At 43.7% G+C, this 27500-nt stretch overlaps 2 protein-coding genes across 3 annotated transcripts in view; both read right to left on the reverse strand.

The window, feature by feature from the left end:
• unm_sa35587 (un-named sa35587) overlaps window positions 1–11236 on the reverse strand; it is a 19086-nt gene extending 7850 nt beyond the window's left edge. Inside the window, exons 1-3 of the mRNA XM_045710303.2 lie at window positions 10959–11236; window positions 9172–9277; window positions 1973–2164 (exon numbers count right to left, since the gene is read on the reverse strand). Of these exons, the coding sequence (XP_045566259.2) occupies window positions 1973–2164; window positions 9172–9277; window positions 10959–11054 (394 nt within the window). The 5' untranslated portion in view covers window positions 11055–11236. The remainder of the gene's footprint in view (window positions 1–1972; window positions 2165–9171; window positions 9278–10958) is intronic.
• A 9611-nt stretch (window positions 11237–20847) lies between these two features.
• LOC106589956 (mechanosensitive cation channel TMEM63B) overlaps window positions 20848–27500 on the reverse strand; it is a 129658-nt gene continuing 123005 nt past the window's right edge. For both annotated transcript variants that reach the window (XM_082970598.1, XM_082970597.1), the window contains 2 exons: window positions 25515–25649; window positions 20848–25188 (listed from right to left, as the gene is read on the reverse strand). In XM_082970598.1, the coding sequence (XP_082826724.1) occupies window positions 25147–25188; window positions 25515–25649 (177 nt within the window). In that variant the 3' untranslated portion in view covers window positions 20848–25146. The remainder of the gene's footprint in view (window positions 25189–25514; window positions 25650–27500) is intronic.

Raw genomic sequence — 27500 nt, forward strand, 5'->3', positions numbered from 1 at the left:
GGTTTGGAGAGGAGGTATGGAGAGGAGGTTTGGAGAGGAGGTTTGGAGAGGGGGTTTGGAGAGGAGGTTTGGAGAAAGGGGGTTTGGAGAGGAGGTTTGGAGAAAGGGGGTTTGGAGAAAGGGGGTTTGGAGAGGAGGTTTGGAGAAAGGGGGTTTGGAGAAAGGGGGTTTGGAGAGGGGGTTTGGAGAGGAGGTTTGGAGAGGAGGTTTGGAGAGGGGGTTTGGAGAGGAGGTTTAGAGAGGGGGTTTAGAGAGGAGGTTTGGAGAGGAGGTTTAGAGAGGGGGTTTAGAGAGGAGGTTTAGAGAGGGGGTTTAGAGAGGAGGTTTGGAGAGGAGGTTTGGAGAGGAGGTTTAGAGAGGAGGTTTGGAGAGGGGGTTTGGAGAGGAGGTTTAGAGAGGAGGTTTGGAGAGGGGGTTTGGAGAAAGGGGGTTTGGAGAGGAGTGAAACATTTAGAACGTGGAAAATGCATAACCTGGTGCTTCCAGATCTTGTCAACTAGTACGGTCATTGGTATCCTAAACAACGACCAAAGAAAATTGGCTATGCAACCCAGCACAAAGAGATCTGCAACCAGGCTAGAAGAATTATGCTATATGAAGTAACTTGACCTGAAAATATGGAGTACATTTTCATTTTTTACTGCAAATTCCTGAGTGCAGACCTGCCTTATTTTCTTTATAACGGATTACTTTTAGTGACGACAACGCACCACCAACCGACGAAAGTCTATAATTTGATAACTACAGAGTTTTCCTTTTTTCATATGGACAAACTGACCATATTTGGAGCAAGCTAGAGATACACTATATATACAAAAGTATGTGGACACCCCTTCAAATTAGTGGATTCGGCTATTTCAGCCACACCAGTTGCTGACAGGTGTATAAAATCGAGCACACAGCCATGCAATCTCCATAGACAAACATTGGCAGTAGAATGGCCCGTACTGAAGAGCTCAGTGACTTTCAACATGGCACCGTCTTAGGATGCCAACAAGTCAGTTTGTCAAATTTCTGCCCTGCTAGAGCTGAAGTGGTGGGCCACACAAGCTCACAGAACGAGACCACCGAGTGCTGAAGAGGGTAGTGCGTAAAAATCGTCCACGGTTGCAACACTGACTACTGAGTTCCAAACTGCCTCTGGAAGCAATGTCAGCTCAAGAACTGTTGCGGTGAGCTTCATGAAATAGGTTTCCACGGCCGAGAAGCCACGCACAAGCCTAAGATCACCGTGCACAATGTCAAGCGTCGGCTGGAGTGGTGTAAAGCTCGCCACTATTGGACTCTGGAGCAAGCTTCACCATCTGTGAGTCCGACGGACAAATCTGGGTTTTGGCGGATGCCAGGATGCATGCTACCTGCCCAATTGCATAGTGCCAACTGTAAAGTTTGGTGGAGGAGGAATAATGGTCTGGGGCTGTTTTTCACAGTTCAGGCTCGGCCCCTTAGTTCCAGTGAAGGGAAATCTTAACGCTACAGCATACAATGTCATTCTAGATGATTCTGTACTTCCAAATTTGTGGCAAAAGTTTGGGGAAGGCCCTTTTCCTGTTTCAGTATGACAATGCCCCCCCCGTGCACAAAACGAGGTCCAAAAGGGGGAGCAGCTCCATATTAATGCACATGATTTTGGAATGAGATGTTCGACCAGCAGGTGTCCACATACTTTTGTTAATGTTGCGTATGATGCTATATGAAATAGTACCTCATCGGAGAAGGGTGAAGTTGACCCCAGACACTGATTTAAAAAAAAAATCTGTTTAGCATTTTCCTCACTAATGGTGAAGGTTCTGATTGGGGGAGAGAGGAAGCTGATCCTAGAGCAGATTTTCAATAGGTCGGGATAATGCTTACGATACTAGCCCAAATTAAAACGCTAGGGAAGTTAGCGTCTTCACAGTGTGTTTTCAATAGAACAGGCTAATGCTAATAGAGTGAGGAGCTAGGTCTTCACCTCGGAAGCATCACTGACCATGTATGGAGCAGTAGCTACTGATCTGGTCCACCAGAAACATGAGGATGAACCCTACGACCAGGGAGACCCCGATGAAGAACCGTGCTGGAAGGCCTTTAGAGCGGCGGTCCTCTTCCTGGAGCTGATGTCCGACCCCGACGTCACTGGCATTCTGATTGGCTGCTGCTGGGGCCACAGAGCAGGAGGAGACTGCGGAGAGAATACAGAGATGTGTGTTTTCTTTATTATTATTATTATTTTTTAATAACAAACACAGACTTTTTAGCAACAGGCACACTCAACATCCTCAAATAAAAAATATTTGAAGTTGTGTATCCCTGTGTGGCAGTATCCAGATTCTACAGTACCAATTCATAGATTCAGTGTGTGAAAGCTTGGAAATGGTATTGATAATTTCCATGTAAATGGACCCATGAGAACCAACATGTGAAGTTTATAGGAGTATGTGAAATGAAAGTTAAGAGACTATATATACACTGCTCAAAAAAATAAAGGGAACACTTAAACAACACAATGTAACTCCAAGTCAATCACACTTCTGTGAAATCAAACTGTCCACTTAGGAAGCAACACTGATTGACAATAAATTTCACATGCTGTTGTGCAAATGGAATAGACAACAGGTGGAAATTATAGGCAATTAGCAAGACACCCCCAATAAAGGAGTGGTTCTGCAGGTGGTAACCACAGACCACTTCTCAGTTCCTATGCTTCCTGGCTGATGTTTTGGTCACTTTTGAATGCTGGCGGTGCTTTCACTCTAGTGGTAGCATGAGACGGTGTCTACAACCCACACAAGTGGCTCAGGTAGTGCAGCTCATCCAGGATGGCACATCAATGTGAGCTGTGGCAAGAAGGTTTGCTGTGTCTGTCAGCGTAGTGTCCAGAGCATGGAGGCGCTACCAGGAGACAGGCCAGTACATCATGAGACGTGGAGGAGTCCGTAGGAGGGCAACAACCCAGCAGCAGGACCGCTACCTCCGCCTTTGTGCAAGGAGGAGCAGGAGGAGCACTGCCAGAGCCCTGCAAAATGACCTCCAGCAGGAGCATGTGTCTGCTCAAACGGTCAGAAACAGACTCCATGAGGGTGGTATGAGGGCCCGACGTCCACAGGTGGGGGTTGTGCTTACAGCCCAACACCGTGCAGGACGTTTGGCATTTGCCAGAGAAGACCAAGATTGGTAAATTCGCCACTGGCGCCCTGTGCTCTTCACAGATGAAAGCAGGTTCACACTGAGCACATGTGACAGACGTGACAGAGTCTGGAGACGCCGTGGAGAACGTTCTGCTGCCTGCAACATCCTCCAGCATGACCGGTTTGGCGGTGGGTCAGTCATGGTGTGGGGTGGCATTTCTTTGGGGGGCCGCACAGCCCTCCATGTGCTCGCCAGAGGTAGCCTGACTGCCAAGAGGAAGGCATTGATGCTATGGACTGGCCCGCCCGTTCCCCAGACCTGAATCCAATTGAGCACATCTGGGACATCATGTCTCGCTCCATCCACCAACGCCACGTTGCACCACAGACTGTCCAGGAGTTGGCGGATGCTTTAGTCCAGGTCTGGGAGGAGATCCCTCAGGAGACCATCCGCCACCTCATCAGGAGCATGCCCAGGCGTTGTAGGGAGGTCATACAGGCACGTGGAGGCCACACACACTACTGAGCCCCATTTTGACTTGTTTTAAGGACATTACATCAAAGTTGGATCAGCCTGTAGTGTGGTTTTCCACTTTAATTTTGAGTGTGACTCCAAATCCAGACCTCCATGGGTTGATAAATTGGATTTCCATTGATTATTTTTGTGTGATTTTGTTGTCAGCACATTCAACTATGTAAAGAAAAAAGTATTTAATAAGATTATTTCATTCATTCAGATCTAGGATGTGTTGTTTAAGTGTTCCCTTTATTTTGAGCAGTATATTATTCTATATTAAGGCGTGTATACATTTTTCTACCATTTTCCATCCTAAAAATGAGGAATAAGCTAAATATTTGATTTCTGGTCAAACAGATGGAAAGTGGGTCTTAGAAAACATCTGTCAGAAACAGCCTGAAAACATGTATCAGAAACAGCCTGAAAACATGTGTCAGAAACAGCCTGAAAACATGTATCAGAAACAGCCTGAAAACATCTGTCAGAAACAGCCTGAAAACATGTGTCAGAAACAGCCTGAAAACATCTGTCAGAAACAGCCTGAAAACATGTATCGGAAACAGTCTGAAAACATGTATCAGAAACAGCCTGAAAACATGTGTCAGAAACAGCCTGAAAACAGGTATCAGAAACAGCCTGAAAGGGGACTAGAAATACAGCACAACAGAATAATGTTGAAGACACCCGCCAACTAACGTCAACATTTACATTTAGTTTGGCAGCAATAATTTGCCTTCTGTAAGTTTAAGAAATATTATTGCCTTGCGTCTTGTCATTCCGTTACCAAAACCCCCCCCCCCCCACATATTTTCTCATTTTATATTTTAGTTATTTAGCAGACTCTTTTATCCAGAACAATTTACAGCATTTATTTACTTTAACATTTAAATGCTGTAAATTGTAAATAAATTACTTTAACATTTACTGCATTCATCTTAGCATAGCTAGGTGTCACAGGCACAGGAAGTACATTTCCTCAAAAACATGGCGGTCAATAGTCAGAGCTACAATGGGACATCATAGTACCAATAAACCACAGATGGGTCACCTGCTACTGTCCTCTCTTCCACTGACTGTTATGTTCAGCTCATAACTGTTTTTTTTCCTTCTCTTTCTGTCATCTGGTGGTCAAAGCAAGAGTGTGAAAACAGCTCTCTCTCTCTCTCTCTCTCTCTCTCTCTCTCTCTCTCTCTCTCTCTCTCTCACCTACCCTCTTTACATTTACTGTAACCAGCATAATCAACAACTTTTTATTTTTAATTTAACATTTATTTAACTAGGCAAGACAGTTGCCGCTTGGATCCCGTTAGCGGGATCAACAGCCAGTGAAAAAAAAATCAGAGCGCCATATTCAAAACCAAATCTAACCATTTCTATTTCTCAAACATAGGACTATTTTACACCATTTTATAGATACACTTCTCCTGAATTGAACCACGTTGTCCGATTTCAAAAAGGCTTTACAGCGAAAGCAAAACATTAGATTATGTTAGGAGAGTACATCGACAAAAATAACCACACAGCCATTTTCCAAGCAACTAGCATGCATCACAAATACCCAAAACACAGCTAAATGCAGCACTAACCTTTGATGATCTTCATCAGATGACACTCCTAGGACATCATGTTACACAATACATGCATTTTTTGTTCGATAAAGTTCATATTTATATATAAAAACAGCATTTTACATTGGTGCGTGACGTTCAGAAAATATTTTCCCTCAAATACTGCCGGTGAATCAGCACCACAATTTACAAAAATACTTGTCATAAACATTGATACAAAATTAAACTGTCATTCAAAGAATTATAGATGAACATCTCCTTTATGCATCTCCTTTATAATCTGAGTACTGAGCTCAGAAAAATACACTAGGCTATACAGATAGCCGCCATCTTGGAGTCATCTAAAATCATAAATAGCATTAGAAATATTCCCTTACCTTTGATCATCTTCATCAGAAGGCACTTCCAGGTATCCCAGGTCCACAACAAATGTTGTTTTGTTCGATAAAGTCCATAATTTATGTCCAAATAACTAATAAAGCTACTCCAAGTGTAGGAAGCGCGCGGACGATGTCGCGACGAAAAGTTTAAAAAAAGCTGTATTTACGTTCGTTCAAACATGTCAAACGTTGTAAAACATCAATCTTTAGGGCCTTCAGAACCTGAAGATTCAATAATATTTCAACCGGACGGTTCCTGTGTCTTGAAAAAGGTTTTGGAACAGGAGGATCCACCCTCGTGAACGCGCCCCAAGAAGTGATGTCACCCCCTGCCTCAACAACTTCCCCTCCTTGTCATTCGGTCTCTGCTCATCGTAGAAGCTTCAAACAACTTTGTAAAGACTGTCGACATCTAGTGGAAGCCGTAGGAAGTGCACAATTATTACTACGTCACTGTGTATCCAATAGGAAACGACTTGAAGAGAGCCCATGCATCCAGATTTCCACTTCCTGGTAGGATTTCTCTCAGATTTTTGCTTGCCATATGAGTTCTGTTATACTCACAGACATCATTCAAACGGTTTTAGAAACGTCAGAGTGTTTTCTATCCAAATCTACTAATAATATGCATATCCTAGCTTCTGAGTTTGAGTAGGAGGCAGTTTAATATGGGCACATATTTTTTCCGAAATTGTATAATTCATTTTGCACTTCCTACGGCTTCCACTAGATGTCAACAGTCTTTAGAACGTTGTTTCAGGCTTTTACTGTGAATATTGAGCGAACGAGACCTCCTGGAGTCAGATGAGTGAGGAAATGACATGAGCTCAGAGGTGCGCACTCACGTGAGTGTGAGCTCTGTTCCTTTTCTTTTCTGAAGACATTGGAATTGTCCGGTTGGAATATTACTGAAGATTTATGTTAAAAACATCCTAAAGATTGATGCTATACAACGTTTGACATGTTTCTACGAACGTAAATATAACTTTTTTTGACTTTTCGTCGTGACATTTTTTCGCGCTTCCTGCATTTGGAGTAGTGGACTGAACGCGCAAACAAAAAGGAGGTATTTGGACATAAATGATGGACTTTATTGAACAAAACAAACATTTATTGTGGAACTGGGATTCCTGGGAGTGCATTCCGATGAAGATCATCAAAGGTAATTGAATATTTATAACATTATTTCTGAGTTTTATTGACTCCACTAAATGGCGGGTTTGGTTTCGTCTCTGAGCGCTGTACTCAGATTATTGCAAAGTGTGCTTTCGCTGTAAAGTGTTTTTGAAATCTGACACAGCGGTTGCATTAAGGAGAGGTGTATCTATAATTCTTTGAATAACAGTTTAATATTTTATCAACGTTTATGATGAGTATTTCTGTAAATTGATGTGCTCATTCACCAGAAGTTTTGGGAGGCAAACATTTCTTAACATTACACGCCAATGTAAAATGGGGTTTTGGGATATACATATGAACTTTATCGAGCAAAACATACATGTATTGTGTAACATGAAGTCCTATGAGTGCCATCTGATGAAGATCATCAAAGGTTAGTGATTAATTTTAGCTGTATTTCTGGTTTTTGTGACGCCTCTCCTTGCTTGGAAAACGGCTGTGTGGTTTTTCTTGTCAAGGTGATGTGCTAACATAATCTAATGCTATGCTTTCGCCGTAAAGCCTTTTTGAAATCGGACGCTGTGGTTGGATTAACGAGAATCTTATCTTTAAAATGGGATATAATAGTTGTATGTTTCAGAAATTTGAATTATGAGATTTTTGTTGTTTTGAATTTGGCGCCCTGCTATTTCACTGGCTGTTGAATAGTGTGTCCCGCAGGTGAGACGGTCACGTCCCACATACCCAAGAGAGGTTAACAAAGATTTTGGAAAACGTGGTCACATAAAAAATGTCATTCAAATGTCATTCTGAACTGCACAGTTCTTCCAGTAAAATGTTTTTGATTAAATGTCAGTGTAAATGTCTGTGTAAATTGTTCAAAGTAGTTATAGTGCATAGAGTTGTATGGTTTGTTAAACATTGAAATCAATGTTGTTGTTTTTTTTTTTGTACATTTGAAAGTGAAAAACCTGAGTCAAAGCGTAATTCCGTTACCATGGCATCGCCATGATGTAACAGTACAGCTTCCTGTCTGCCCAAGCCGAGCCATAACCAAGGACCCTGAATTAGGTCACCAAGTTGATTTTCATTTAAATGAGGTAATTTCATTGCCCATTTATCCTGAAGTACCCCCAGGCCCTTTGGCTTGGTCTGACCGTGAGGTGGGTGTAAACAGACATAAATTAAAGGGCTGGGTTGGCTGAGGAGCATTTGGCTTGAAGGTCCATTATAGATAAAGTTGTATACTTTCATCACTGAAATAATAAACCGCTGACAAGCTAACCCTTAGAGGACTACAGACTACTTATAGTGTAACAGTGTAGCTTCCGTCCCTCTTCCTCGTCCCAACCTGGGCTTGAACCAGGGACTCTCTGCACACATCAACAACTGACACCCCACGAAGCATCGTTACCCATCGCAGCCCTTGCAGAGCAATTAGCGCGCACCACCGCTAACTAACTAGCGATTTCACATCGGTTACAATATCAAATTTCAAATCAAATCAAATGTATTTATATAGCCCTTCTTACATCAGCTGATGTCACAAAGTGCTGTACAGAAACCCAGCCTAAAACCCCCCAAACAGCAAGCAATGCAGGTGTAGAAGCACGGTGGCTAGGAAAAACTCCCTAGAAAGGCCAAAACCTAGGAAGAAACCTAGAGAGGAACCAGGCTATGAGGGGTGGCCAGTCCTCTTCTGGCTGAGCCGGGTGGAGATTAGAAACCTAGAGAGGAACCAGGCTATGAGGGGTGGCCAGTCCTCTTCTGGCTGTGCCGGGTGGAGATTAGAAACCTAGAGAGGAACCAGGCTATGAGGGGTGGCCAGTCCTCTTCTGGCTGTGCCGGGTGGAGATTAGAAACCTAGAGAGGAACCAGGCTATGAGGGGTGGCCAGTCCTCTTCTGGCTGTGCCGGGTGGAGATTAGAAACCTAGAGAGGAACCAGGCTATGAGGGGTGGCCAGTCCTCTTCTGGCTGTGCTGGGTGGAGATTAGAAACCTAGAGAGGAACCAGGCTATGAGGGGTGGCCAGTCCTCTTCTGGCTGTGCTGGGTGGAGATTAGAAACCTAGAGAGGAACCAGGCTATGAGGGGTGGCCAGTCCTCTTCTGGCTGTGCTGGGTGGAGATTAGAAACCTAGAGAGGAACCAGGCTATGAGGGGTGGCCAGTCCTCTTCTGGCTGTGCTGGGTGGAGATTAGAAACCTAGAGAGGAACCAGGCTATGAGGGGTGGCCAGTTCTCTTCTGGCTGTGCCGGGGTGGAGATTATAACAGAACATGGCCTAGATGTTCAAATGTTCATAAATGACCAGCAATAACATCAATATAGCTGCAAAACGAGGGACTATTTTGCCCATACAAACTCAACAACAGGGATCTAACCTACAGTGAGTTGTTGGTCCGTCTGTCGTTGATGTCTCGATAAGTCAGTACCCTGGGCTGTTACTCCCGTTACATTATATGTCTGGTACCCCTCACCTCTCCATGACTCTTCCAGTAGTTCCACCCCCTCTGGGAGGACGATAGCCAGAGCTGTACCACAGAGCAGGCCTGCACCAAATATACTGACAAACTGCAGCCTTTTCTGTTGGGAGAGAAGGGGACAGACACACACACACACACACACACACACACACACACACACACACACACACACACACACACGGTTGTTTGTTCTAGGAAGGAGAGAGGGGTAATACATGTGTCACGATATAATAACAGTGTTAAATTATGCATTATCAATATTATTATAATAATTTTTTTTATAAAGTCAAGAATTCAAACTGGTTACAGAGAATAAACTTGGCTGTCTAGTTATATGGGGGGGGGGGGGGGGGGGGGGGGGGGGGCTACAGTAGCTATCTATTGAATAAAGTACAGTAGCTATCTATTGAATAAAGGGGGGGGGGCTACAGTAGCTATCTATTGAATAAAGGGGGGGGGCTACAGTAGCTATCTATTGAATAAAGGGGGGGGCTACAGTAGCTATCTATTGAATAAAGGGGGGTGCTACAGTAGCTATCTATTGAATAAAGGGGGGGGGGCTACAGTAGCTATCTATTGAATAAAGGGGGGGGCTACAGTAGCTATCTATTGAATAAAGGGGGGGGTGCTACAGTAGCTATCTATTGAATAAAGGGGGGTGCTACAGTAGCTATCTATTGAATAAAGGGGGGTGCTACAGTAGCTATCTATTGAATAAAGGGGGGTGCTACAGTAGCTATCTATTGAATAAAGGGGGGTGCTACAGTAGCTATCTATTGAATAAAGGGGGGGGCTACAGTAGCTATCTATTGAATAAAGGGGGGGGGCTACAGTAGCTATCTATTGAATAAAGGGGGGGGGCTACAGTAGCTATCTATTGAATAAAGGGGGGGCTACAGTAGCTATCTATTGAATAAAGGGGGGGCTACAGTAGCTATCTATTGAATAAAGGGGGGTGCTACAGTAGCTATCTATTGAATAAAGGGGGGGCTACAGTAGCTATCTATTGAATAAAGGGGGGTGCTACAGTAGCTATCTATTGAATAAAGGGGGGGGCTACAGTAGCTATCTATTGAATAAAGGGGGGGGCTACAGTAGCTATCTATTGAATAAAGGGGGTGGCTACAGTAGCTATCTATTGAATAAAGGGGGGGGGCTACAGTAGCTATCTATTGAATAAAGGGGGGTGGCTACAGTAGCTATCTATTGAATAAAGGGGGGGCTACAGTAGCTATCTATTGAATAAAGGGGGGTGCTACAGTAGCTATCTATTGAATAAAGGGGGGGCTACAGTAGCTATCTATTGAATAAAGGGGGGTGCTACAGTAGCTATCTATTGAATAAAGGAGGGTGCTACAGTAGCTATCTATTGAATAAAGGGGGGTGCTACAGTAGCTATCTATTGAATAAAGGGGGGGCTACAGTAGCTATCTATTGAATAAAGGGGGGTGCTACAGTAGCTATCTATTGAATAAAGGGGGGGGGGCTACAGTAGCTATCTATTGAATAAAGGGGGGGGGCTACAGTAGCTATCTATTGAATAAAGGGGGGGGGGGGCTACAGTAGCTATCTATTGAATAAAGGGGGGGGCTACAGTAGCTATCTATTGAATGTTCACAAAACATTGTGTGGAGCGGATCCCATAGCAGGGACCACTACGAGACAGGTCTGAAAATACATTGACAGCTTTGACATCGGGAGAAGAGACCATAAAGGGAGGTAAGGTGCAAGTTACAGAAAGGAGGAGAACGGAATACAATGTTAAGAATTAAATGACTTACCTCAGAAAGTTTGATCAAAAGTGGAATCAAACCTAATAGAAAACATCCCAAAAACATTGCAACGGATATTAAAATAATCGCTACTGCCTCATCCATGGCTATAGATGTTCATTTATACACGATATTAAGAATGTCCGTTGTTTTTAATCCTCTGTACTATTTCAAATACACCTTTATCTGTAGTGGAAAAAGGGCGTTTAAAAAGTATTGGGAAAGCCCTGTTGATCACAAGGGGAGACGCGCGTACATGACATGTTCCACGCTTCCACGTCGCCGTGTTTCTGTTGTAACCGCCCTTCTGTAAACCTGGTGGTACTAAACACAAACTACATCACTGGTTCAAAACCACCAGTTTCATCTCCTCACCTTCATCTGTACTGATGTGAAAATCCTGGATAAAATTCCATCAGAATAATATGCTACTTTGTTTAGGAGTTTGTTGCTTCACTTCAGTGCGAAAGGAGAACAAGTCAGCATTAAAACGATTTAAATGGACTCATCCCGACATGTCCGGTGAAGACGGTCACGTCGTAGGCTTGTAAAATGATAGCAATATGAACACTGAACTGAATAAAACACAGTGACAAATCCTCATTAAACTTCTGGAATATCAACGTTAAAAGGTTTTATGAATGAATTTCAGTTCATTGTGAAACTCGGCGGAATGTAAATGTAGAATCACTCACAGGGACAAAACTACTGTAACCAACAACTCAACAATAAGACAGACTGATTAAATACGGATTTTATTGTTCAAAGAACTGGAGGAAATATACAGACCAATCTGTTCTCAGGGGCGAAAATCTGATATCAACTTTGGGGGGGACAATTACATTAAATTTTCTCAAGAGCAATTCCTGAGGGGGACACCAAAAGTAGTGCTGTAACACATAGCCTACATTGTAATATGGTAAATGTATATTGAGGAACCAAAGAAATAAGGTGTTTGCCCGTACTCCTAACTACCGGTACCCAAAACTACACAACTAATCACAACAGCAATACCATTGCCTTTAACAAATCTTAGTTCAGTCACCAGTTTAAGTTGAGAGTGGGGGTATCCATGGCATTTTCCAATTATGTTCCTATTTTGCAAGTCAAAAAAATTGAGAACCTTTCATAATGTTGCCAAACAAAGACTCAACAAACTTACCTGAGACTCCCTGTCTCTGCCAGTCTGTCCCTGCATATCTGTCCCCAACTCTGCTGTCTGTGTGCCATCTGTTGCCTGCTCTGCCTAATGACATCATTGTGAAACATTTCCATTAGAATTTCATTTCTTTGTTATGAACATTTTATCAACTAGTCTTTGAGATATTAGGCTACTAGGGTTCTTACTATGCGTTTTGGTGTATTGAAAAATACTCTGATGTCCGTCTTTTATTTTTCTGCCATTTTTCTACCTGGCTGGCTGGCTACACACACAGTGTGTAGGTTATTTACAGTAGGAGATGGGCTTCTATCATCTTCAATCATTCTATTTGGGCTTCGATCTAAAAGGTAGCTAGCAAATGTGAAACGGATTAAAATGACAAGAGTTGACAGCTGTATGAGTTCACCATTTACACAACATATGCTGCAACCTTTTGTAATTTTAATAGTTTGTTTCATATTGGCTGGCTTCCAACAATAGCTGAATTTGCAAAGCTAGCGAGCACCAATTCAGTTTCAGTGGTGTTTGCTATAATCTTTGCTACCCGGGTTAAATAAAGGTGAAATAAAATAAATAAATAAAAGTTCCCTTGCGACAATTTAGCTTTTGCAACGAGACCATTAAATATATTTAAGACAATGGTAGAAGAGAGTGTAGTCCTGTTCAGTTTGGATTTCAGTTTATCGCTAACCTTATCACAGGGACTTTGAAGCACTAACTTACATCATCTGCATGCTGATCTTGGAATAAATTGACGATAGCAAAGATTCCATCTATGACGACGCCACATAAATGGAATAGGTACTAGCTAGCTTAATAGTTAATATTTGCGCGCTAGCTCTGCATATTCAGCTAGTGTCAGTTACGTTCATTGAGTGCCTTTCAGACAGTAGACACGACCCCTCTGTTACCTTGCCAGTGGATCAAATCATTGTGAGGAAAAGGGTGGGGGGGGGGGGGGGTCGCAATCGAGCTATTAAGTGTCTATAATCAGCACAATTGCTTTCATTGCGTATTATTAATATTATTTAAATTACATAGTTATGTTTCAGTGATATATTGGGGGGGACAAATCATATTTTTCCCAGGATGGGGGGGGTCGTGTCCCCCCCGTCCCCCCTGGGATTTCCGCCCCTGTCTGTTCTACAGACAGCCCTTTGAGGTAAAGGGGAGAGAGACATAATACCTCTCAAATAATATTACATTAAGTACACTACTTTTGACCAAGATCCATATGGCCCATAGCGCTCTGGATGGGAGACCAGATGCTGCTGGAAGTGGTGTTGGAGGGCCAGTAGGAGGCACTCTTTCCTCTGGTCTTAAAAAAATACCCAAATGCCCCAGGGCAGTGATTGGGAACATTGCCCTGTGTAGGGTGATGTCTTTCAGATGGGACGTTAAACGGGTGTCCTGACTCTCTGAGGTCATTAAAGATCCCATTGCACTTATCGTAAGAGTAGGGGTGTTAACCCCTGGTGTCCTGGCTAAATTCCCAATCTGACCCTCATACCATCATGGTTCACCTAATCATCCCCAGCTTACAATTGGCTCATTCATCCCCCCTCCTCTCCCCTGAAACTATTCCCCAGGTCGTTGCTGTAAATGAGAATGTGTCCTCAGTCAACTTACCCGGTAAAATAACGGTAAAATAAATAAAATAAAAAATAGTGAACGGGGCTCCAATTACAACGTAAACATTGTCAATATGAGATGTGCTGCTATGGTTGTACCTACACTAACAAAGCAAAGACAAAGCACACAAAACAGACATTCAAATGTGAGACTAAGGATCATCATGTTAATGTCACCAGTCGAGTGAACGTTAATAATATATAACAATAATATATAACAATAATGAAGTTGAGAAACCACCAAGCAGCACTGTCAACATTAATTTACTTACATACTGGCTTATCCCAGGTCAGTTTTGTCCCATGGTCATTAACAATAATTACAACTCAAACCGATCTGGGAGGAGAATACCACTGGACATGGACAACAAAAGATTAAATCATGATGGAATAGGCCGAAACTTGATTTGTTGGGCGCTGGACGAGATACAATATGCCAAGATATTGGTGAAATCTTCATGACACATGATTTGTAGCCCCACTACATTTCACTACATTCTAGTGTTCCAAACATTCTAGAACATGTTAACCTGTTAAAGGGATAGTCCAAGATTGTCAATTAAGCCCTTTCCCCCCCCCCCCACCCCCTCTCTCTTACCCAGAGTGAAATTAACCATCTTTTATGTCTCTGCGTGGAGTTTCTCATAGACTTCCAGGCATTGCGCTAACGCTAGTTAGCAACGGCTCCCAAAACTAGCTTCAACGTTCTTCAAAACAGCATGCAGATACCTACAAATGGTGTCCATGAGTTCATCTGACTCCAGAGAAGTAAAAGGGGCTTTATTGCCAAACTCTGGCAGTAACCCTTTAACGGTTATCATGGTGGTGGGGGGAAATCCCCTTCTCAGTGTGTTTTTGATAGAAATGTAATATCATCAGTGGATAAATGGCTGAAAAACCAATACATTTGACTTTATTCAGGAAAGGACATACAGTATGAAATGCAATGTTAACTACTCTTACCTAGAAACATTCAGAGTTTAAGACGTCATTTATTTCAGAGGCATTAGCTATACACTCAACGATAGGAAAGATGAAAGCCTGCCATGACTTACAGAACAAAGGCTCAACTGGAGTCAAACTGTTAGGGGAAGGTGTGTGTGTGTGGTGTGTGTGTGTGTGTGTGTGTGTGTGTGTGTGTGTGTGTGTGTGTGTGTGTGTGTGTGTGTGTGTGTGTGTGTGTGTGTGTGTGAAACCGTTTCAAATCAATGCCTTGCTTGGACAGTATAGACTAGTGTAGAATCTAACAATGACATTGTTGCGGTGGCCACAGTTCAGTATCCCCAGGGTCGTATTCATTAGTGTCCACCGTAGAAAAATATTTTTTAAATATGTTTTTGCAAACAAAACGAGAGTTTCTATTGGATAAATTCAGGTAGGTCTTCTTGGGTATGAAGCTACAAGCTTGGCACACCTTTATTTGGGGAGTTTCTCCCATTCTTCTCTGCAGATCCTCTCAAGCTCTGTCAGGTTGGATGGGGAGCGTCGTTGCACAGCTATTTTCAGGTCTCTCCAGAGATGTTCGATCGGGTTCAAGTCCGGGCTCTGGCTGGACCAATCAAGGACATTCAGAGACTTGTCCTGAAGCCACTCCTGCGTTGTCTTGGCTGTGTGCTTAGGGTCGTTGTCCTGTTGGAAGGTGAACCTTCACCCCAGTCTGAGGTCCTGAGCACTCTGGAGCAGGTTTTCATCAAGGATCTCTCTGTACTTTACTCCGTTCATCTTTCCATCGATCCTGACTAGTCTCCCAGTCCCTGCTGCTGAAAAACATCCCCACAGCAAGATGCTGCCACCACCATGCTTCACCGTAAGGATGGTGCCAGGTTTCCTCCAGACGTGACGCTTGGCATTCAGGCCAAAGAGTTCAACCTTGGTTTCATCAGACCAAAGAATCCTGTTTTTCATGGTCAGAGTCTTAGGTGACTTTTGGTAAACTCCAAGCGGGCTGCATGTGCATTTTACTGAGGAGAGGCTTCCGTCTGGCCACTCTACAATAAAGGCCTGATTGGTGGAGTGCTGCAGAGATGGTTGTCCTTCTGGAAGGTTATCTGATGTCCACAGAGGAACTCTGGAGCTCTGTCAGAGTGACCATCAGGTTCTTGGTCACCTCCCTGACCAAGGCCCTTCTCCCCCAGATTGCTCAGTTTGGCCGGGCGGCCAGCTCTAGGAAGAGTCTTGGTGGTTCCAAACTTCTTCAATTTAAGAAAGACTGAGGCCACTGTGTTCTCGGGGAACTTCAATGCTGAAAAAAAAAAAATTGGTACCCTTCCCCAGATATGTGCCTTGACACAATCCTGTCTCGGAGCTCTACGGACAATTCCTTCGACCTTATGGCTTGGTTTACGCTCTGACATGCACTGTCAACTGTGGGACATTATATAGACAGGTGTGTGCCTTTCCAAATCATATCCAATCAATTGAATTTATCACAGGTGGACTCCAACCGAGTTGTAGAAGCATCTCAAGGATGATCAATAGAAACAGGATGCACCTGAGCTCAATTTCAAGTCTCATAGCAAAGGGTCTGAATACTTATGTAAATAAGGTATTATTTCTGTTTTATATTTTTATAAATTTCCCAAAATGTCTAAAAACCTGTTTTCGCTTTGTCATTATGTGGTATTGTGTGTAGATTGCTGATTTAAAAAAATATATATATATTTAATCCATTTTAGGTTAAGGCTGTAACGTAACAAAATATGGAAAAAGTCACTGTCTATCAGTGTATTAATACCAAGGCTCATCATTGTTGAAATTATAATAGCCCCAAAAAGATTAGTGCATATACAGGTAACTGGCAAAACAAGTAAATGAGGGATACAAAGCATACTGAAAGCAGGTGAAGTTCCTGAGTTAATTAAGCAATTAACATTCCATCATGCAGGCCGTTATTTTGTCCATTGTCTTGGTTACCATGGCTATGCCCCCATAGGATGACAATGCCCCCCATCCACAGGGCACGGGTAGTCACTGAATGGTTTGATGAGCATGAAAACGATGTAAACCATATGCCATGGCCGTGTCAGTCACCAGATCTCAACCACAATATACCATGTCCTTCAGTCACCAGATCTCAACCACAATATACCATGGCCTTCTCAGTCACCAGATCTCAACCACAATATACCATGTCCTTCTCAGTCACCAGATCTCAACCACAATATACCATGGCCTTCAGTCACCAGATCTCAACCACAATATACCATGTCCTTCAGTCACCAGATCTCAACCACAATATACCATGGCCTTCAGTCACCAGATCTCAACCACAATATACCATGGCCTCTCAGTCACCAGATCTCAACCACAATATACCATGGCCTTCAGTCACCAGATCTCAACCACAATATACCATGGCCTTCAGTCACCAGATCTCAACCACAATATACCATGGCCTTCAGTCACCAGATCTCAACCACAATATACCATGTCCTTCAGTCACCAGATCTCAACCACAATATACCATGGCCTTCAGTCACCAGATCTCAACCACAATATACCATGGCCTTCAGTCACCAGATCTCAACCACAATATACCATGGCCTTCAGTCACCAGATCTCAACACAATATACCATGGCCTTCAGTCACCAGATCTCAACCACAATATACCATGGCCTTCTCAGTCTCCAGATCTCAACACAATATACCATGGCCTTCAGTCACCAGATCTCAACACAATATACCATGTCCTTCAGTCACCAGATCTCAACCACAATATACCATGGCCTTCAGTCACCAGATCTCAACCACAATATACCATGGCCTTCAGTCACCAGATCTCAACCACAATATACCATGGCCTTCAGTCACCAGATCTCAACACAATATACCATGGCCTTCAGTCACCAGATCTCAACCACAATATGCCATGGCCTTCTCAGTCACCAGATCTCAACCACAATATACCATGGCCTTCAGTCACCAGATCTCAACCACAATATACCATGGCCTTCAGTCACCAGATCTCAACCACAATATACCATGGCCTTCAGTCACCAGATCTCAACACAATATACCATGGCCTTCAGTCACCAGATCTCAACCACAATATACCATGGCCTTCAGTCACCAGATCTCAACCACAATATACCATGGCCTTCAGTCACCAGATCTCAACCACAATATACCATGGCCTTCAGTCACCAGATCTCAACCACAATATACCATGGCCTTCAGTCACCAGATCTCAACCACAATATACCATGTCCTTCAGTCACCAGATCTCAACCACAATATACCATGGCCTTCAGTCACCAGATCTCAACCACAATATACCATGGCCTTCAGTCACCAGATCTCAACCACAATATACCATGGCCTTCTCAGTCACCAGATCTCAACCACAATATACCATGTCCTTCTCAGTCACCAGATCTCAACCACAATATACCATGGCCTTCAGTCACCAGATCTCAACCACAATATGCCATGGCCTTCAGTCACCAGATCTCAACACAATATACCATGGCCTTCAGTCACCAGATCTCAACCACAATATACCATGGCCTTCAGTCACCAGATCTCAACCACAATATACCATGGCCTTCAGTCACCGGATCTCAACCAACAATATACCATGGCCTTCAGTCACCAGAACTCAAACCACAATATACCATGTCCTTCAGTCACCAGATCTCAACCACAATATACCATGGCCTTCAGTCACCAGATCTCAACACAATATACCATGGCCTTCAGTCACCAGATCTCAACCACAATATACCATGTCCTTCAGTCACCAGATCTCAACCACAATATACCATGGCCTTCAGTCACCAGATCTCAACCACAATATACCATGGCCTTCTCAGTCACCAGATCTCAACCACAATATACCATGGCCTTCAGTCACCAGATCTCAACCACAATATGCCATGTCCTTCAGTCACCAGATCTCAACTACAATATACCATGGCCTTCAGTCACCAGATCTCAACCACAATATACCATGGCCTTCAGTCACCAGATCTCAACCACAATATACCATGGCCTTCAGTCACCAGATCTCAACACAATATACCATGGCCTTCAGTCACCAGATCTCAACCACAATATACCATGGCCTTCAGTCACCAGATCTCAACCCCAATATACCATGGCCTTCAGTCACCAGATCTCAACCCCATTGAACACTTATTCTGGAGCGGCGCCTGACACAGCGTGTTTTCCACCGCCATCAACAAAACACCAAATTGTGTCGTTTTCTCGTGGAAGAACGGTGTCACATCCCTCCAATAGAGTTCCAGACACTTGTAGGATCTATACCAAGATGCATTGCAGCTGTTCTGTCTGGTGGTGACCCAACGCCCTATTAAAAGACACTTTATGTTGGCGTTTCCTTTACCGTGGCAGTTACCTGGATATCCCACAACGGTTTCCTGAGCAGCTTAAAAAACTGATCCTTCACATTATGTATCGCTGTCATAAAATGTTCATACGATAGACTGTTATAATTGGAACTGCCGTTGAAAATGTATGCACTCACTACGGGAAAGTCGTTCTGGGTAAGAGCGGCTGCTAAATTACTAAAATGTAAATGTAAATTATTGTACTTGATGCATTTGCAATATGGATGTCTGTGATTGTGTTTCACATGGGCTCTAGTAGTCACAGGGCTGTAAAATATAATATATTCCATTTAGCATTTATAAACTCAGCAAAAAAAGAAACGTCCTCTCACTGTCAACTGCGTATATTTTCAGCAAACTTAACATGTGTAAATATTTGTATGAACAAGATTCAACAACTGAGACATAAACTGAACAAGTTCCACAGACATGTGACTAACAGAAATTGAATAATGTGTTCCTGAACAAAGGGGGGGGGGGGGTCAAAATCTAAAGTAACAGTCAGTATCTGATGTGGCCACCAGCTGCATTAAGTACCGCAGTGCATCTCCTCCTCATGGACTACACCAGATTTGCCAGTTCTTACTGTGAGATGTTACCCCACTCTTCCACCAAAGCACCTGCAAGTTCCCGGACATATCTGTGGGGAATGGCCCTAGCCCTCACCCTCCGATCCAACAGGTCCCAGACGTGCTCAATGGGATTGAGATCCGGGCACTTCGCAGAACACTGACATTCCTGTCTTGCAGCACTTTTTGCCAGTCCTGTCTGGTCCAGCGACGGTGGGTTTGTGCCCATAGGCGACATTGTTGCCAGTGATGTCTGGTGAGGACCTGCCTTACAACAGGCCTACAAGCCCTCAGTCCAGCCTCTCTCAGCCTATTGCGGACAGTCTGAGCACTGATGGAGGGATTGTGCGTTCCTGGTGTAACTCGGGCAGTTGTTGTTGCCATCCTGTACCTGTCCCGCAGGTGTGATGTTCGGATGTACTGATCCTGTGCAGGTGTTGTTACACGTGGTCTGCCGCTGTGAGGACGATCAGCTGTCCGTCCTGTCTCCCTGTAGCGCTGTCTTAGGCGTCTCACAGTACGGACATTGCAATTTATTGCCCTGGCCACATCTGCAGTCCTCATGCCTCCTTGCAGCGTGCCTAAGGCACGTTCACGCAGATGAACAGGGACCCTGGGCATCTTTCTTTTGGTGTTTTTCAGAGTCAGTAGAAAGGCCTCTTTAGTGTCCTAAGTTTTCATAACTGTGACCTTAATTGCCTACTGTCTGTAAGCTGTTAGTGTCTTAACGACAGTTCCACAGGTGCATGTTCATGAATTGTTTATGGTTCATTGAACAAGCATGGGGAAACGGTGTTTAAACCCTTTACAATGAATATCTGTGAAGTTATTAGGATTTTTTATGAATTATCTTTGAAAGACAGCGTCCTGAAAAAGGGAAGTTTCTTAATTTCTTTTTTTTTGCTGAGTTTATATGATAATATTCTCAGACACCAACTGATACAAACGTTACACCTTAACAAAATAACACGTATGATAAATCCTGAGTGCATCATTTTACTGCACAGAATCAGACACTACATTGGACTAGTTATATAGAAGTACTACAGAGTACATTACATGTGTACTAGACACTAGATTTGTTACTTGGTTTATGCATATAATAGGAAAGCTGCTCAGCATATGGTTCAGCCCACTGACTGACTGACTGGCTGCACAAATTAGTGCTACAAAAACATTTCAAAAGGGACATTTGTTTCATATTTATTGAAGCGTTTCCACTATGTGGAACCAAGACTTTTGAACAGGACAAGTGAAATGTCTCTAAAATGACAGTATATAGGAGATATATGCACATAGCCTGGCTAAACCAGACAATGCTCAGAAGGGTATACCACAAAAGCAAGATCAATGAGTTAAGCCAGCGAACTTGCCTAAATATTCTGAAATAACTGTTTATCGTTTTAGAAAGATGAGCTTGAAATGGGAAATGGTCTAGTTGATTCAACAACCAAAAACGGACATCTGAGTTTATCTTTCTTTAAAATTACCCAGAAAAATCAAATCATTATTATATCTAATAGTTGTTTAAGTCATTGATTCTGCTTTGTAATAGACCCCCCTCCGAGGTTAAACCAGATCTGTTCGGCCAGAAGGCCTCACTTCGGAAGGAAAACTAAGCTGATCATTGGTTCTGTCGGTGGAATATTGTAACGACTTGAAGAGAGAACATTGACATCATGATTACGGCGACAGAATTACCTGAAAGAAAAAGGTCAGAGAAGGACAAATAAAAAAACAATGCAGTTGGTGTCATCCATTTTAGTTTTTCACCGATAAAAATCGGATAGTATGCCAGGATGTTCAAGTGAAACAACATAAAAAAATACCAACATCTAAAAACCGTTGATCACATCTTCCTGCATTTAAGACTCATTTGTCTGCGTCCCACATTGCACCTGTCTGTTCTGTCCTGACTGAGCTGTGATGTTTGCTATAAAACGTTTTACATGTGAACATATTAACCCACCACGCACAATACAGCACTGTAGCTGTATAATGCCATTTCTATCAATAATCAATGATGATTTTTTACTTTAATTTTTTACAATATAGACCACTACGTGATAAGAGTATCTCGCTGTTGTCATTGGATGACGCTAGGCATCCTTAAACCAATCAGAGCCCATCTAGAGTCGGCAGAACTCGGTAACTCGTAGACTATCCTCTACAATCTCATTATTTCTTATCCAGTTTTTCTCCCCCACAAAAAAAAAAAAAAATGTTCAAACCAACAGACAATCTTTAGTACAGTGACGTAAACACCAAAATAAAGAGGCTTGTCTTGTATAGGACCTTGTATGATATGAGAGCAGTTGGATGAGATAGATAGAACACAGAGACGAGCCAGTCAGAGCAAGGGCCAGGGGTCACATTCAGTAGGCAAACGTTGTGGAACGTTGCACATAGAAATGCCATGAATAGAGTTGCCATGATTCCTTATTTCTACATTTCAGAGGCATATTTTGTTCTACATGACATATATCTGAACGTTCACCAACGTTGGGCCCCTACTGAACGCCACCCCTATTAACAGGGGGAACTACATGTACACAGGTCACAGACCCAAGAGTTCAAGGGTCGAGTCCTCCCTCTACATAGGAACATTGTCCCACATAATCCTGGCTGGGAGAGGAGGAATGGCTGAGGTAGCAAAATTACGGAAACTTTCACAAAGTTCCTCGGGTTTTTCCAGAAATCCAAGAAACTTCTAACCAAGATGTGAAAACCCTGGGAACTCTGGGACAATTTTGTGAATTTTGCAACCATAGTTGTGGGACACAAAACAAGGTACAGGGTGGGCTGTCATATCCACTTCATATGTGCTTCCTGGGGGCATCCTCCTATCCTCTAGGGGCTCTAGACTGTCTTCTACCTTCAGTTATGTTAGGGCTCCATTAGGGCTCAGTCTGGAGCCGCAGTCCCACTTCTCTGGGCAGAACCGGCCAGAAGACAGAGTAACTGTGTTGTTTACGAGGTACAGTATCCATGTTACATGATCCATTCACGTCATTTTTAAATGGCGAAACAGTAGTTAAGTAATTAAAGTTCTCAGACCAACTTAAAATAACCATGCCTAAAAAAATAAATACAATTAAAAATAAAAGACACTATTTTACAAATCCCGAGTTTTTTTGTTGCTGACCAACATTGAAAAAGCTAAACATAAAAAGTAAACAGCAGTGAGGGGAGTGTTAGTTCAGTTTGTTACAGAGGTCGTCGTCATAGCGACCACCTTCCTTTTTTTTTTTTTTTTTACACAGGGCTGGAACCACCCGGAACCACCCGGAACCACCCGGAGACGGTCGGGACAGAGTAGGAGAGAGACCAGAGCAGGCTTAACATTGTGACGCTGACAGACATTTCATCGCCGTCTTCTCATTTAAAGCCGCTTGTTGTGAAGCAGCCTCTCGTGCAGAGACTATTGAGGATGCAATGCAGAACAGGCAAAGGATTAGGGGAAATGAAGATCCCTCCAACCCCTGTGAAGTCCGAGGCACGCCAGAGCGGCCATTCTAGACCTCTAGCAAACCACCACTCATGGTTCTGTGAGGAGGAAAAGACATGCGAGCCACAGCCACATCACCCCAACTAAGCCAAGCCAGTGTAGGGCACAGACACACACCTATCATTCTCTTTCAAGTGCAAGAATCTTCTTCCCATCTCAGTTGCGAGTGTGTTTGCGGGGCTCCCAGTGCAGTTTTTCTTAGCGGGTGGCTGTTCTCACTTCACAGTCCCGAGGCTCAGTTCAGTGGCAGCTCCTAGATCAACAGTTGGAAGGAGATAACTACTGCTAAGTGTCCCTGCTTTACTTTGCCATCAGAAAAGATAGATTCGTCATGAAGATATCGGAGAGAGTAGAGTCCTAGCGCCAGACTAGAGTCCTACAGTAGAGTCCTAGCGCCAGACTAGAGTCCTACAGTAGAGTCCTACAGTAGAGTCCTACAGTAGAGTCCTACAGTAGAGTCCTACAGTAGAGTCCTACAGTAGAGTCCTAGCGCCAGAGTAGAGTCCTACAGTAGAGTCCTACAGTAGAGTCCTACAGTAGAGTCCTACAGTAGAGTCCTAGCGCCAGACTAGAGTCCTACAGTAGAGTCCTAGCGCCAGACTAGAGTCCTACAGTAAAGTCCTACAGTAGAGTCCTACAGTAGAGTCCTAGCGCCAGACTAGAGTCCTACAGTAGAGTCCTACAGTCGAGTCCTACACTAGAGTCCTACAGTAGAGTCCTAGCGCCAGACTAGAGTCCTACAGTAGAGTCCTAGAGCCAGACTAGAGTCCTACAGTAGAGTCCTAGCGCCAGACTAGAGTCCTACAGTAGAGTCCTACAGTAGAGTCCTACAGTAGAGTCCTACACTAGAGTCCTAGCACCAGACTAGAGTCCTACAGTAGAGTCCTAGCGCCAGACTAGCGTCCCTACAGTAGAGTCCTAGCGCCAGACTAGAGTCCTACAGTAGAGTCCTACAGTAGAGTCCTAGCGCCAGACTAGAGTCCTACAGTAGAGTCCTACAGCACAGTCTACAGTAGAGTCCTACAGTAGAGTCTTAGCGCCAGACTAGAGTCCTACAGTAGAGTCCTACAGTAGAGTCCTACAGTAGAGTCCTACAGTAGAGTCTTAGCGCCAGACTAGAGTCCTACAGTAGAGTCCTACAGTAGAGTCCTACAGTAGAGTCCTAGCGCCAGACTAGAGTCCTACAGTAGAGTCCTACAGTAGAGTCTTACGCCAGACTAGAGTCCTACAGTAGAGTCCTACAGTAGAGTCCTAGCCCCAGTGTTTTACAGGAGTCTGAGTGTCAGAGTAGCATCCTAGCAAGAGAATCCTAGTGAAGCAGTTGTTGAGTTCTTTACTAAGTAGTCTTCCTTTGTTAGTTAATGTAGACAGTAGTCCATCGCTCTTTCTCTCTCTCTCTCTCTCTCTCTCTCTCTCTCTCTCTCTCTCTCTCTCTCTCTCTCTCTCTCTCTCTCTCTCTCTCTCTCTCTCTCTCTCTCTCTCTCTCTCTCTCTCTCTCTCTCTCTCTCTCTCTCTCTCTCTCTCTCTCTCTCTCTCTCTCTCTCTCTCTCTCTCTCTCTCTCTCTCTCTCTCTCTCTCTCTCTCTCTCTCTCTCTCTCTCTCTCTCTCTCTCTCTCTCTCTCTCTCTGCTCCTTTGCATTTTGGTGTTAGTGTAATCTCTGGGGGGAAATGATATGCTGGAGAACTGTTGTCCATGGCCTAAGCTGAAGAGGAGTGAAAGGCATGAGAAAGGTATTTTTGTTGCTGTGTTCGTTAGTGTAGACAGAGAAATAGTCCGTCTCTCTCTTGACTCAAGGTGTTTAAGGTTTTAGTGGTCTCTTCGTGTCTGATAGAGCTGTCTGTCAGTCCGTTTCAGCTCCGTAGCTTCATTCACTAGATCAGTGTATCCATGCCGTCAGTCACATTACACCCGAGTCTCTTCTTCTCTCTCCCCATCCTCTGTCTCCATCCCGACAACTGTCTCCGGCATCCCCTCACGTCAGTGCCGCACCTCGTTAGCGAGAAGACTGTCCTCGCCACTCTGGAAGGAAAAAGGGAGCAGAATACTTTACTGTCCATTCACTTGGAGAGAACTGTTTATGCTCGAGGACACACACACACACACACACACACACACACACACACACACACACACACACACACACACACACACACACACACACACACACACACACACACACACACACACACCAAGGAGTTAGAAGCTGCAGCACTTAAGAGCACAACTGCATCTATAATACAAATCACGCTCTGGCTCACTACGCACCAAGATTTTTCCCAGTCAGAGCTGGGATTCTAACCAGCAACCCTCCAGTTGCTGGCTCGCTTCTTAAACCACTAGGCTACCTGGAAGTCGGCCTCATTGAGGCTGTTCCCCACTTGGATGATCTCCTCGTCCTGCGAGCCTTCGCTGACCCCGCTGCCAGCCGAACCCAGCTCGTCTAAGCTGGGATCCTGGAGCACCGAGGCAATGTACATCTGCTGTTGACGAGAAAGAAGAGAGGAGAGAGGGACGACATGAGGGAGGAAAAGAAAAGGAAGAATGGAGAAGAAAACAGGTTAGTGTCTGATATAGAAATAGCAAACATTCTAGAAACTCTTTAAAAATAGCGTTTTTCTAATATAACTGTCATTAACTTGAAAGTTGTTGCCAAAGAGAGCCGCGCAATTTTACATCTAACTAATTTTACATCTAACTAAGATGTTTGGTGCAGTATTTTGCAACGAAAAAATGTGCATGAAAACGAGTCGTCACTCGTTGAATGATAACAAAGACTTTATTGAAGTATCCCTACTGTTGACCAATCACCGACGAAGGGACATGGACTTAGGCTCCGAACTTCAGTTTGCCTCCAGAAAAAAATATTGTGTGCCCGAAAAGACCATCAACTGAAGTCCAAAAAGAATTAAAAACGTCACAAAATGTCATCATAATATACAAACAGTTTACTGGTACTTACTGCTGACTTACTGGAGGGAGAAGTTTACTGGTACTTACTGCTGACTTATTGGAGGGAGAGGTTTACTGGTACTTACTGCTGACTTACTGGAGGAGAGGTTTACTGGTACTTACTGCTGACTTATTGGAGGGAGAGGTTTACTGGTACTTACTGCTGACTTACTGGAGGGAGAGGTTTACTGGTACTTACTGCTGACTTATTGGAGGGAGAGGTTTACTGGTACTTACTGCTGACTTACTGGAGGGAGAGGTTTACTGGTACTAACTGCTGACTTATTGGAGGGAGAGGTTTACTGGTACTTACTGCTGACTTATTGGAGGGAGAGGTTTACTGGTACTTACTGCTGACTTACTGGAGGGAGAGGTTTACTGGTACTTACTGCTGACTTACTGGAGGGAGAGGTTTACTGGTACTTACTGCTGACTTATTGGAGGGAGAGATTTACTGGTACTTACTGCTGACTTATTGGAGGGAGAGGTTTACTGGTACTTACTGCTGACTTATTGGAGGGAGAGGTTTACTGGTACTTACTGCTGACTTACTGGAGGGAGAGGTTTACTGGTACTTACTGCTGACTTATTGGAGGGAGAGGTTTACGGGTACTTACTGCTGACTTATTGGAGGGAGAGGTTTACTGGTACATACTGCTGACTTATTGGAGGGAGAGGTTTACTGGTACTTACTGCTGACTTACTGGAGGGAGAGGTTTACTGGTACTTACTGCTGACTTATTGGAGGGAGAGATTTACTGGTACTTACTGCTGACTTATTGGAGGGAGAGGTTTACTGGTACTTACTGCTGACTTATTGGAGGGAGAGGTTTACTGGTACTTACTGCTGACTTACTGGAGGGAGAGGTTTACTGGTACTTACTGCTGACTTATTGGAGGGAGAGGTTTACTGGTACTTACTGCTGACTTATTGGAGGGAGAGGTTTACTGGTACTTACTGCTGACTTATTGGAGGGAGAGGTTTACTGGTACTTACTGCTGACTTACTGGAGGGAGAGGTTTACTGGTACTTACTGCTGAGTTATTGGAGGGAGAGGTTTACTGGTACTTACTGCTGACTTATTGGAGGGAGAGGTTTACTGGTACTTACTGCTGACTTATTGGAGGGAGAGGTTTACTGGTACTTACTGCTGACTTACTGGAGGGAGAGGTTTACTGGTACTTACTGCTGACTTATTGGAGGGAGAGGTTTACTGGTACTTACTGCTGACTTATTGGAGGGAGAGGTTTACCGGTACTTACTGGAAGGAGAGGTTTACTGGTACTTACTGGAAGGAGAGGTTTACTGGTACTAACTGCTGACTTATTGGAGGGAGAGGTTTACTGGTACATACTGCTGACTTACTGGAAGGAGAGGTTTA

The sequence above is a fragment of the Salmo salar genome, chromosome 28 (assembly GCF_965601325.2).
Source record: "Salmo salar chromosome 28, fSalSal1, whole genome shotgun sequence".
NCBI classification, from domain to species: domain Eukaryota; kingdom Metazoa; phylum Chordata; class Actinopteri; order Salmoniformes; family Salmonidae; genus Salmo; species Salmo salar.